General features: G+C 41.6%; 1 protein-coding gene across 4 annotated transcripts in view; it reads right to left on the minus strand.

Annotated features, from left to right (window-relative positions):
- LOC117939019 (putative adenosylhomocysteinase 3) overlaps window positions 1–12,458 on the minus strand; it is a 40,688-nt gene that overhangs the window by 11,243 nt on the left and 16,987 nt on the right. For 2 of the 4 annotated variants that reach the window (XM_034864058.1, XM_034864061.1), the window contains exon 2: window positions 1,272–1,380. In XM_034864058.1, the coding sequence (XP_034719949.1) occupies window positions 1,272–1,380 (109 nt within the window). Of the gene's footprint in view, window positions 1–1,271; window positions 1,384–3,565; window positions 3,632–12,458 lie in introns of those variants that run through there. The other 2 variants (XM_034864059.1, XM_034864060.1) reach the window with 2 other exon arrangements.

Raw genomic sequence — 12,458 nt, forward strand, 5'->3', positions numbered from 1 at the left:
TTCCATAAAAACAGGTCTAATCAACCAGATAAGGGCATATTGTGCACTATATGGTCAGCGGATCTGTTTTAAATATTGAGGCAGAAGCAATAGTACAAAACAGACACAGTGAGCAGAAATTGAGCAAGTAACAGGCTCTTACTTTCGTGGTTTCAAAATGTTTCATCCTTTCTCGGTAAGAGTACTAAATACTTAGAATATTACAACACCACTGACCCGAGGGACCCATTACAGCTATCCTCCAAAACTGACTGAAAGGCCATTTGTCGGCCATCTGTTTGTCTGTCATTTGTTGCCACTAGAGCTAAGCAGTACGGATTAATTCATCACGTTAATGGTGTCATTGGAAGTTCTATGGTCAGTGAATGACCCTGACACACAGCAGGAGCTCTAAAAGCAGAGTTTTCGGAAATGTTTATACACTGCAGCTAAAGCCGATTCAAGTTTAAAGGCTCTTTGAGTGGTGATGACAAGAGGGCAAAAGATTAAGAGAGAGTGCAGGGAAGAGGCAGAAAAGGAACAGGATTATTCATATCAGACTGTGCTCACTGATATTGATGCTGTCCTACTATTTCTCAATACTAAAAGAACTTTTTTTCTGGTCTTTGCCTTATATTAGGAAAAGTTTGGCATTTTGTGAAATACAGAACTCTAATGTGGCGGCTGTGGCTCACTGGTAGAGCCTAGCTTGCTAATCCAAAGGTTGGTGGTTTGATCCCTGGCCCCGCAGTCGCATGTTGAAGTGTCCTTGGGCAAGACCCTGAACCCTGACGCCATCAGAGTGTAAATGTGTGCGTGTTTATCTGATGAGCAGGTGACACCTTGCATGGCAGCCTCCACCACAGCGTATGAATGTGTTTGAATGGTGAATGGTTCCTGTACTACTGTATGTAAAAGCGCTATATAAGAACAGTCCATTTACATTCATTCACTTTCTTCAGGGTGATAACAAGACTTCATGAAATCACTGCGCCCGGCCAAGAAATAGTCCAGCACTCAACCAACCAGATAATCCTCTAACACAGAGCCAACAGTTTCACATGAACCGCAGCGTCAGAGTGTGAGAATGGAAGCCAATGAAACAATGACAGAGTTGAGTTGGGAAAAAAGTGCAACCCGACAAAGTCACACAACTACTCTTTCAGGTGAAACACTTTCGATATCTTTGGTGCAATAAAAAGACGTAAGGGAAACATGTCACATGCACTGGCGTGTCTAATAAGCAGCGAGAGGTTGAGCAATAGGAAGAGAGGTTGTTTGCGTGTGTCTACCTGAGCTGTAGCTGTCTGTGGAGGACTGGGAGATGGAGCGGGACAGGGAGCGCCGGCCAATCTTGGAGGGCCGCTTGTTGAATTCCTGCTTCTGGTCTGCGAACTGGATCTGCTGGTGAAAAGACAAAAGGGACACAGATCAGAACTCAATGCAGATTGTACCAATGAATTAGCGAGGATCACATGAACAACTTATTTTTGTCATAAATCATTTACAAGTAAGAACATATAAGGTATGTCTTGCTTTACGGAGCACCAGGCTTACAACAGTTCTTATATAAGCACACACTGTCGTAACCTTAATTAGGGTTAGGACGACACTTGAAAAATCAATGGGCAAACATTAAGAGAAATCGTGGACTGTATCTGTAATGACTCCATTTCTTTTTTAAGTCAGGTCATGTTGGGTTTGCGCAAGGACAACAGAATATATAGGGGAAGAAAAAAAATCTTAGAAATATAAGAAAAGAATGATAATAAAAAAGGAGGGACAGAACAAGTGCACTGCTGTCAGAAAGACAGCAGGTCTGAGTTCACTCTGACTTTAAAAGATAGTGGAAACAATGGGGCTATTATCAACCAGAGACAAGGCCACACAAAAGACACAAGGTACAACAGTTCACCCTGGGTGCGTCTGCAGAATAGGGGTTTGGCTATTAACTGTAGTCGGGCCACGCACTGACCATGATTCTATCGCTTTGTTAATCTTTTTGTTATTACAGAGTCAATAACTGCATCATAATTCATTTACAGATATTATAGAGTTATAATAGCCAACTTATTCCTACCATAAAACCAAACAACAAGAACAAAACATGTTTGGTGGGAAGTGTGTTGAGAAGCATGAAAACAACATGAAATGTTGTGTTCTTTCATCTCGGACTGAGAAAAGTTGTTGAATGACGCCCACAAACTCGTTCTGTCAAGAAATGTAGTGGGATGTGAGAGATGCCAATGTGTGAGTGGCCAATGCCAAGGTCCTCTGACGGCGGTGGGGAGACGCTTTAAACATTTGATGAAAAGAAGCAGAACCAGTGCCATTCATCGTTTCAATTCATTTTCATTGTCCTTGATGAAAAATACACAAAAGTAGCAGGTATTTTCAAGTTTTAAACTTAATATTTGACATTCAGACACATCCTTTTTGTGTATATGCACATCAGATACCAGGAAGCTGTGTGTGTGTGTGTGTGTGTGTGTGTGTGTGTGTGTGTGTGTGTGTGTGTGTGTGTGTGTGTGTGTGCGTATACAGTGGTGGAGGACCTATTCAGATCCTTTGCTTAAGTAAAAGTACAAATATCACATTGTTAACTAAAAACTATTGGGTGTTAGATTATTATTACTCATGCATTAAGGTAAAATCAGTATATGTATGTATGCATGTATAAGCTTACAAATAACTGTAGTGAAGTAAAACTTTCCCTCATACATGTATCAAGTAAAGTTCCTCAAACTTTCCAGCCCTGCTCCTTCATGTGCAAAGCGTCGGAGCTGCTTTCCAATCACCAAGAACACTGAGCTCATAACCAGAGGATTTATGTCGACAAGTGAAATCATCAACAGTTTTTCTAATTTCTGTACCATTACTTTAACTCCCTCGAGTCAGTAATCTCTTTTCTTACGTCAGTGTTTCCTTTAAGATCTTTGGAGGAACTATAGGGCACTTAACATCTACACTACACAGAACGGACCCACCACGGTGATGTTTTAGATGGAGCTGTTCGATTAATAGTCGACTCGGAAGAAAGCGAACGTTTGACAACAAACTACATCGGCACAACAGTATGTGGAGTTAAAATGGACAGGGCCAAAAACTGTGAATGTTAGCCATTTCTGATACCGTGGTGGCGGAAATGTTGCAATGGTGGGCCGCCACTACAACATCAACATGGAGGAAACACTGGTCAGTAGTGCGGTGCCCCATGGATATGACGAGAGGTCCACAATGAAACATTACAGCTCTCCGGCTACATCTACACTACTACGTTTTCATTTTTTAAACAGCATTTTGAAACAAAAATGATCTCCGTTCACACAAGCGCTTTAGCTTTACAGTAGAGCTGATCTTCGACCAAATAAACATGTCTGACAACAACGCACATCACATGACCATTTGCATACACTGGGCATGCACATATCAGCCGACTGTTGGCCATTGAGTTTTCCCTTTCAGCGTTATCCAAATACAGATGTTATAAACCTCCAGAAACTAACATCAGGGCATCACCTTACTACATCCCACTGTTAAGGCAGACTAATCCATCCCTTGCTTCTATTCTGTCCTTTCTTCTTACCTTTTTCACACAGGGCTCACTGTTTTCCCCATTCTTTTTTTTCTTCAGCATTGTGGCATGTGTGGGGGTGTGCGAAAGTTGAAAGTATGGTGCGTGCCTAATTCAAGGCCTTGTGCATTGAAGGGTGCGTTGTCAAGGTCTGATCATTTTATGGGCTGCCTCTTCCCCCTCTGCCTCTTTTTAGCCTACGCTTTTCTGCAATCCAGCCCAAACTGATCCAACCATGTGCCGGCAAACACAATGCAATGAATTGTTTCCCCCTTTTCCTTTTTATTTTCCCTGAAAAACCCCTCCCTCTCTTCTACCTCTGTATTCTTGTTTAATTGTTGATTGTTCAAGAGATTTGGGTCCCTGAAAACCCACAGATAAACGTATGATGATGCAGAATGTAACACCCTAAATAAACTAAATCATCAAAGCATAAAAACACAATAACACAAGTTAGAGGATGATGAACTTAGAATAAATTAATAGGCAAAGTACTGTAGGACAAAACACATTTTAGGAGTGTAGCTGATTGTACCAATAACCCTGACCCCTGTAACAGGATATAATAGTGCTACTGGTCTCTCCAGGTTTATCAGATGTAGGTTAGATGAGGGGTTTTAGAAACTCAAGAGTTGCACTGAAGGATTGAGGGCCATTTTGAGCGCTCGGAAGGAGGGGATACAGGAGCTTAGGACACGTTTTTGGGACAAGATTATCACAGGTTAGCGCAGGCCTCAGGACAGGGGGTATTGCCAGAAACCAATTATAGTTGTTTGCTTCTTGCTCTCACTCTTTGGGTCTTTCTTAAAGTATTACTCTGTACATATTACATGCAAATCCATCCTTGTAATAAAATAGGACCCCTATTTTGTGTCTGGTCCTTGGCAAGCAAAAAACTAAATTTATAGCATAAATGTTCTTGCAATAGATGCAAGAACAAATCATGGTGCAGATTTCTGTAATTATTACCCATTATTTCAGTTATAACAGGCCATACAGTCTTGTCAAAGAAATCTAAGTATTACAACTTGCCGCGATCTATTACAAGGCAGTGAATGAACAGATGTTCTTAGCTCCGTGAATGAGTCTTTATCTGTGAATGAAGTGTGTCCTATTAAGCGGTCACATGCTGATATGATAGAAAAAGACAATTACTAGACATGTGTTAATCAAATCTGGGTGAACTGTGCTCACACAACAAACGTGACGTCATGGTAAGCTGACATGACGGAAAGCCACCAAGGTCAACTAAAGAAGAAAGACGGCAACGCTGTGCTCCTGTACTTGTTCACTCAATACCTGTGTACCTGACTCAGTACCACTTGAAAAAGCTTTTTACAAAACACTGGTTGCTATTTTGAGAGCAGCGGAGGACAGAAATGTCATTGTGACATCCGAAAGTAGTTACAACATCCCTGGGTTTGATTTTCTTTCATCTATATTTTACATAAAAACCTCTGAGGATAATATGAGACGCCAAGAGACAAGAAACATACTGGGCTGAACAAACAACTATTGGTTTTCATGCAAAATCAACTACAGTATGAAAACTAGACTTTTTCTCCCTGTCATTCTTTTTCCATTTCTGTGACCCCCAGCCTCTCGAACCTTGTGGAGCACTCCCTATGTTATGAATGGTGACTGATTGTGAAACTAATGACATGATGTCAATAATGAATGTTAACTCAATACTGAGACACTGGAGAGTTCACCCAAGACTGCCACCTTCCACTCAATGGTGTGTGTGTACGAGTTACACAATTAAATTGGACAGCAGAGAAGCAAATGGTAGAGTTGCTAAAACTTGGTTATCTACTGGTGGAAAACACAGTAGTAGTGACAAGGATCCACTTTCCACATAGCAGAAGGGAAGTGGGATACTGAGAGAGAAGCCAAGTGTGGGCAATCCCACTGAGGTGGACTGTGATGGTTGGCAAGGAGGACTTGGACAAAATGTTCACGTTGTTTTTGGTACTCGTAGTCCTGGACAAATACATGTGCACAACACAGATAACAGTTCCTAATGTTGCTAAGCAACTATTACAAATCCTTTTCAAACATGGTGCTATTTTGCCAAAAACTAGTACTCCAACAGTGACAACAACAACAAAAAATCCTGTTTATTGAAGATACAGTAAATACACAGACTCGGCAGACTCTCCCCTAATAAGAACCCCTCAAACCGATTTTTATAAAAAGGTAAGAAAAAAAAAGAAGAAGAGATTTCTTAAGAAAAGGTTCCCACATGTTATGCACCTGGTCAGGTAATAAACTGGCTAAATTGTAAATAACACAAGCTTAAAGGAAACCTGCATATTTGCTTTAGGTGTCAAGATTGATACCCCTCTCATCGGTCAGTTAAACAAAAACACAGGGATATCCTAAATACCACCATAATTACCAAATAATCTAAATCCTCACCCCTGTTAAGCAGGATTTATGCTTCTGCAGGGGCTCTACACAGAGCTTACGTTGTTGCCTATGTGAGTGGCCTGAAGTTTATACTTGTGCGCAGGTGTTTGTGTTATTCTAGCGTATCTTAAGAGAATAGCGGACCCGGCATTTGTGTGTGTGTGTGTGTGTGTGTGTGTGTGTGTGTGTGTGGGGGGGGAGTGTGTGATAGAGCGAGTGAGAGGGAGAATGAGTACCAACACTGGAGGCGCAGATGGAGAAAAAGCGTCTCCCCTGTGCTTTGTGAGCACAATCGGAAAGCTGTAGCAGGAAAAGTTAACCCTCTTCTTTGTTTCATGTTGTTCACGGAGGACAAGAAGCCGGAAATGAGTGCGAGGAGATGCAATGCTACCATGCCACGGCCATGCGTCTGCGTCACAGCAACGTGTAGTCACATTTGTGGAAAGGTGCGCGTCAGGCTACGGTGTAGGGTCCGTATCAACACCTACATGTGTACATACCTAAGGCGTAAAAAAGACTTCAGAAAAGCACTTCATAATATGTGAAGAGCAACTAAGAACTGAGGGCCAAACAGGTTTATACAGATATACCGCATTTCACAAATTTAGGTAACATTTGGTAAAATAAACTAAAATTCAAAGGAAAAAGCTAAAAAAAAACAAAAAAACATTAACCAGATATATATTATATACTACAATACTGGCCTCCAGTGTTTTCCTGCCCGGGGTAGCACCACCATGAATACTCAGATACCTTGGCGTGCTTAGACTCTCTGCTCCTCTCCATCGTCTTGAGACCCATTAGGTTACACACTCTCCTCATTTCCTTTCCAGCCAAATTCAATATTTATACGGATGCAAACGCTTCAAACACAAAAGAAGTTCTCACTGCTGGTGCAGACTGTACTCTCACTAAGAGACAGACAGAACAAAATATTGCCTACAGACGCTGTAGCAAAAAAACAATGCAGGGTGGGTGGATTTGGTTACAGGTAGGCTTGCGTTTGCGTATGAAACTTGAATCTTGTATGTAGGGCTGTAATCTCCCAGTCGACTAGTCGATTTATTGGTTGATACGTTCCGGCTCGACCAAAATTCTCATTGGTCGATTTTTTGCCGTGCTATTACGTCCAGTGGAAGCATAGACCATTACGGTTTATGGGTGGAAAGCACTAATTGCTAATGGCGGTGTTTTCAGAGCATCCCTGTTGCACAAGTAACAGTCTGTCTTCAGAACCCCCCTCTTGTTTTCACGTCTTTTGGACTAGCCCAACCCACTGGGGACAGATTGAAGAAAGAACTAGAAAGCCTTGTTTTAGTGATTTGCTGAATATTTCTTTAATTGTGAGTGTGTAATTTACAGTCAGTCCTCCTCAACCATGTCGAAGACATCGGCAGTGTGGCAACGTTTTACAAAAATAGATAACGGAAAAAAGTTGAATGCAAAGTTTGCAAACAAAAGTTTGCATATCGCAGCTCGACTACAAACATGACATATCACCTAAAAACGGTAAGCTAACTTGACTGCATTAGGTTGCCCTGTCTGTTTTGAGCAGGCTAAATGAACATATCAGAATTGGCATATTTCATTGTCTAATAATCGTTTTATAACTACCGGCGCACCCACTCGCAACTCCGGTAGGGTTCCCCAAACCCCCCCCCCAGACCCCGCTGGATTTTAAGCCTCTATCATCCAAACGCAAAAGTAATATCACAGAAGAAATTGTTGACTTTATTGCTCAGGATATGAGGCCCATTGCTGTTGTGGAGGGCTGAGGTTTTAAGAACTTGTTAATATACAGCGCCACCATCACGCCAAATGTGAGGGACTCAAAGAGAAAGTTTCAGAGTTAATACAACACAGCGAGGCACTGAGCGCTGTCAGAGCCGACAGATGAGCATTTCAGTGCAAATAATTAGGTCAAAAACGATTTAATATACTGCAAATAACCTACAAGCACAAGTACTGCGGGACAGTACAGTCCATTAATTTTGCATTTTTTCCACCCCGCGAAATTTTCACGACTTCAGTCGACCAAGATTTTCTTTGGCTGATTACAGCCCAACTTGTATGGCGAATGGATGAGACGCAACCTTTTGTGAGATTACTTCTGATCTACCTGAAAGACACCAGGGTGGGCTGTCAAATAAAAACACAAAGATTCTATGGTGAGAAATCAACAACAACCAACTGCGGGCCAACTTTTTGATGCAGGCCAACAGCTTTGATTTTGGTTGCTTTGGTTGTCTAATTAGGCGGTCAATGTGAGTCATCTCTCTCTTCTACAAAGCAGCTTGGTGAAATAATTTTTCCCCCAATCAGACGAAATGACAATAGTTTTCTACACAAGAACAATGCACATAGTGCAAAATGCCAAGCAAACTGCACTTCAGCTGCACATAATAATCCTTTGGCAAGTCTTTGCAAGCACAATGAAATCTAATCCATCTAAAACATGAGCAATATATGACGTCTTATAAGTAGTCAACAGTATCCCTCGTATCACGACTTTAAGTTGATAGGACAATGACAGATGAGTTTGACGTCATCTGTGACTCGCATCAAAACACATTTGTAAGTACATGCACACAGGCTTGACATCGCACACATTTCTTTGGCTTGTGTGTAATCAGAGAGGTTTGAAAAAGCATGCCTACTCTTTTCCCAGCAAAATCTCCCACATGCATGGTCATAAACAACACCTGTGAAGTGATGAGTGATATATGAAAACCATATATTTTGGTTTTTGGACTAATGGTCGTGCAAACTAGAGTGCGGATTGGGCTGCATTTTTCTGTCGAGCCCGGCCTGCGTCCGAGAGAGCAGTAACTGAGCCCAAAAGGCAATAAGATATTTCTGTGGGAACCCGATGTTATAAAATGTGAAAACATTGCCTTGGACTCAGGGACAAAGGGATGTTAAATTGCAGTCCTAGATAGGACAATAGGGAATGAGTTACTAATTAAATGTGCACTAATCGTCACTCTAGCCTTTCTTTGTTTTTCCGCCTGTTAGGATTCTTGGTGGAAAATAACAAGCTCCTTCCCCTGCTGTACATGCCATTAGCCCAGAGTTTAACATATAATAAAGGCTTTATCGTAATGCAGAACTCTGTTGTGCCACTACTCTGCATGTAGCAGTGTGCTATGTGTGTGTAGACTCAGCTGTACCTATAGGAATACAAGCTTGTATGCAATGCTAAAAACATACAGCAATGTCTTTACAGCTGGATAGTCTTCAGGGTGTCTGCACGTGTCCCATGTGAATATTCTCTCAGTTTTTGCAGAGGACCTGAACATTTGGGGCTTCTCAAAATAAAGTACCTGACTCTGCAAATATTAAAAAAAACATATTCATATCTCTGTATATGAGCTTTTCCTGTGCTTACACAGCATGTTGTTGATCCATACCAGAAGAAATTCATCTTCTGTAGGTTTCCACACCTAGTCTGGAAGGAACCCGATCCTAATCAAACACGACAGGGTCATGGGATGAAGACCCCGTAGCAACCCAACACTGGGCCTCTTGAACTGTCAGCTGGGTCTGGGGTCCTCTCTCGAGCCCCACACATTGAAACTACACAACTGACATTTGGTTGCAAAATTGCTCTGTGTCTGTGTGACTTAAGCCTAAAATTCAAACCAAAATGAATACTTCAGGCTTTGCAACAAACTCTGTTGATTTACTTCACGCTTGCTTCTTTGTTAAATGGACTTCACCATTTTAGCAGCAAGTATATCACTCTTCAAATGATTGGTTACCAAACAAAACTGCACGTGCATTGGATGAACTTATCCGCCTATTTAAAATGAACCTTTATCCTTTACCATTAACCTAGTTGAATATTTTACAGGCCTACAGTGGGACTAACGGTAACTGCGTTACTCTTTCAAAGATAAGATACCTTAAGGGAGAGAAAGAAAGCAGCACACTTTGGGTTACAGAATCACTCAGAGCTGCTTGCTGCTGACAAGCCCTTGTGAAGCAGTAATGTACTGAAACGAAAATTGAAATTTGATGACGTTTATTAAAGCAAAATGGCCAGCTGGCTTTGGCTTTATTTGTTGTGATGCGCGCACACAGACTAAAATAATGCGTAACCTACCTTGAATTCCCACAATTTGTTCCCAAAATGCATCATAACCTTGAACTGAACATTAGGGTTATGGGCTTGGGTTAAGTTTCCCTGCATGTTCCCTCTTGGCTACGTGTTTCTGAATAATTTCTTTGTTTACATCGTAATCTGTGCTCTTTTCTATGAATTTCATCCGAGCTTGAGGCAGAGGTTTTGTGCTTGCATGGCCATATAAAGCAGGGGCTTAAAACAAAAAACTGGAGAAAAAAAAACTAATTCCTTCCGTCTCAAGGGAGACTAATTTGTCAGCTTTTCCATCTGGTGCCAAATGTTATTATATAAAAAAAGACTTCAAAATTGCACCAATGTTCACATATTCTTATAGAATGTTACAGAAGTTTAAATTTTTGAGTGATTGCTCCTTAACAGGAAAAGGAGAGGAACGTCTTCGGTGAACCAAGGACACGTGGGAAGAGTAAGTGAGGAAGAGGAGTTTAAATATATAAGGAGAACAATAAGACAAGCACTTTAAATTATATTTAAAATAATTCCCACAAATCTCTACATGTTAAACACCTCAAAGCAGCCTTTCAAGCTGCAGGACATGCATAATAACTGCCCTCAAGACATAAGATCACCCATCAACTTAGACAGCTGTCTACTATTTCTAAGCCTTTACCTCAAAAGAGCTACCGCCATCATTCAACCCTCCTCCATGCGTACAGTAAGTGAGTGAGTGAGTGAGTGAGTGAGTGAGTGAGTGAGTGTTTCCCTGATTAAGAAAACAGCTGTGATCCTTCCATTATGGCAGTAAAGCTTTTTCTATTGAACTCAATATGACCCAACAAGGACATCCAACAGAGAAAAACTGAGAACATGGTGTTGTTTTCCCCTTCTGTCCAACTGAACAAGCTTTCTGCAGATAGTCATAGCACTGCAAAGACATTGTGAGGCGTTGGTTAAGCACCTTGACAAGCTATTAACATTTAACATCGAGTAGGATGAATAGGACCTAGGGGGGCTATGACTTTACTACTCAGGATTTCTGTTTCTCAGCTTTGTTGTTGCCAAAATTAGTTTTGGAATCAGTTGCAGAAGAGTGGCTCCGCCTAGACATTTTAGATTCCATCATATTGGGGACTTAACACTTCTGTCAACATCTTCCAGTCAGCCTGTGTGTCTATCTGAATTGGGAAAGAGAGATGCACTAGAGGAAAACTAGGGCAGGTCAACAAGGACCAGTTGCAAGGTCCTTTGTGAGGTAACCCAAAGGGAGCAAATGGGGGGGGGGGCAACCTCACCCAGTAGAGTGTGAGCCCCGTGTAGGCTGACTCCTTGGCAGTGGCCCGAGTTGGAATCCAACCCGTGGCCTTCTGCTGCATGTTGTCCCCCCCCTAACTCTCGCTTTCCTGTCTTCAAGCTGCCCTGTCGATTAAAGGCCATACAAAGATTAAATTATAATCTAAAAGATTAAGGGAGCAAAGGAGAGGAAGTGTTCTCCATCAGGCCCATTGGGAAGCCAGCTGTTAATACCTCTCCACTGCTGCTCCCCTCTGGGGCAACCCAGCCTCCATCCCAGCCAACACAATCTGAGCTCCAGATGGGTAAATGTACCAGGACGGCGCATTAAAAAAACAAAACCTATTTATCATCCTGGTGTGTGTATCTTTTGGGTGCCTATTATGAATATTTTTGGCACTGATTTTAAAAGAACAAATGGTTTGAAAAAACATTCTTGACTTAATGTATACTTCATATTTACTTCTACAGGGGACAACCGTTAATTAATTAGTCAAATTAAATTTTAAAAGAAATAATTGCAACATATTGATAAACAACTCTCTTGACCTACAGGGGTAGGTTCTCTAGCCTGGCTAGCCAAATGGTTTGTTACTGAGAAGCCGCCCTTGGAAACGGGAAGGCACTTTAAAAAAAAAAATACCTGGCAGGTGACTGGATCAACCATCTGTCTTTCATGTCCAACATTGATAGCCAACAATGTTCGTAGCTGCCAGAAGCTTCAAACCGGCCGCTGATTGGTTAGTTTCAAGCTGCTGTGCAAGGTAATAGGTTATTTTAGTCGGCCACAGCCATCATCTACAAAATGATAAATAGCATAAAAGAGATTTAAATTTTTTTTTTTTTACTCTTTTTAATGGGAGTGATCATTACTGGGAAATGACAGTCACATCTTTGACATCATATTAATATTCAAGCAGGCTTTGGTCATACAAATGACCAAGATTTCTGTCCAATCAGATATAGGGGGGGAAAAAGTGCTGAATAAGATACACAAGCCCTTTATCAAGACTGAATCGGTCAGGTGAACTGGACCAAAACACAATCCATCCATCCATCCATCTTCGACCGCTTATCCGGTATCGGGTCGCGGGGGCAGCAGCTCCAGCAGGGGACCCC

This window comes from Etheostoma cragini, chromosome 23 (assembly GCF_013103735.1).
Source record: "Etheostoma cragini isolate CJK2018 chromosome 23, CSU_Ecrag_1.0, whole genome shotgun sequence".
NCBI lineage: Eukaryota > Metazoa > Chordata > Actinopteri > Perciformes > Percidae > Etheostoma > Etheostoma cragini.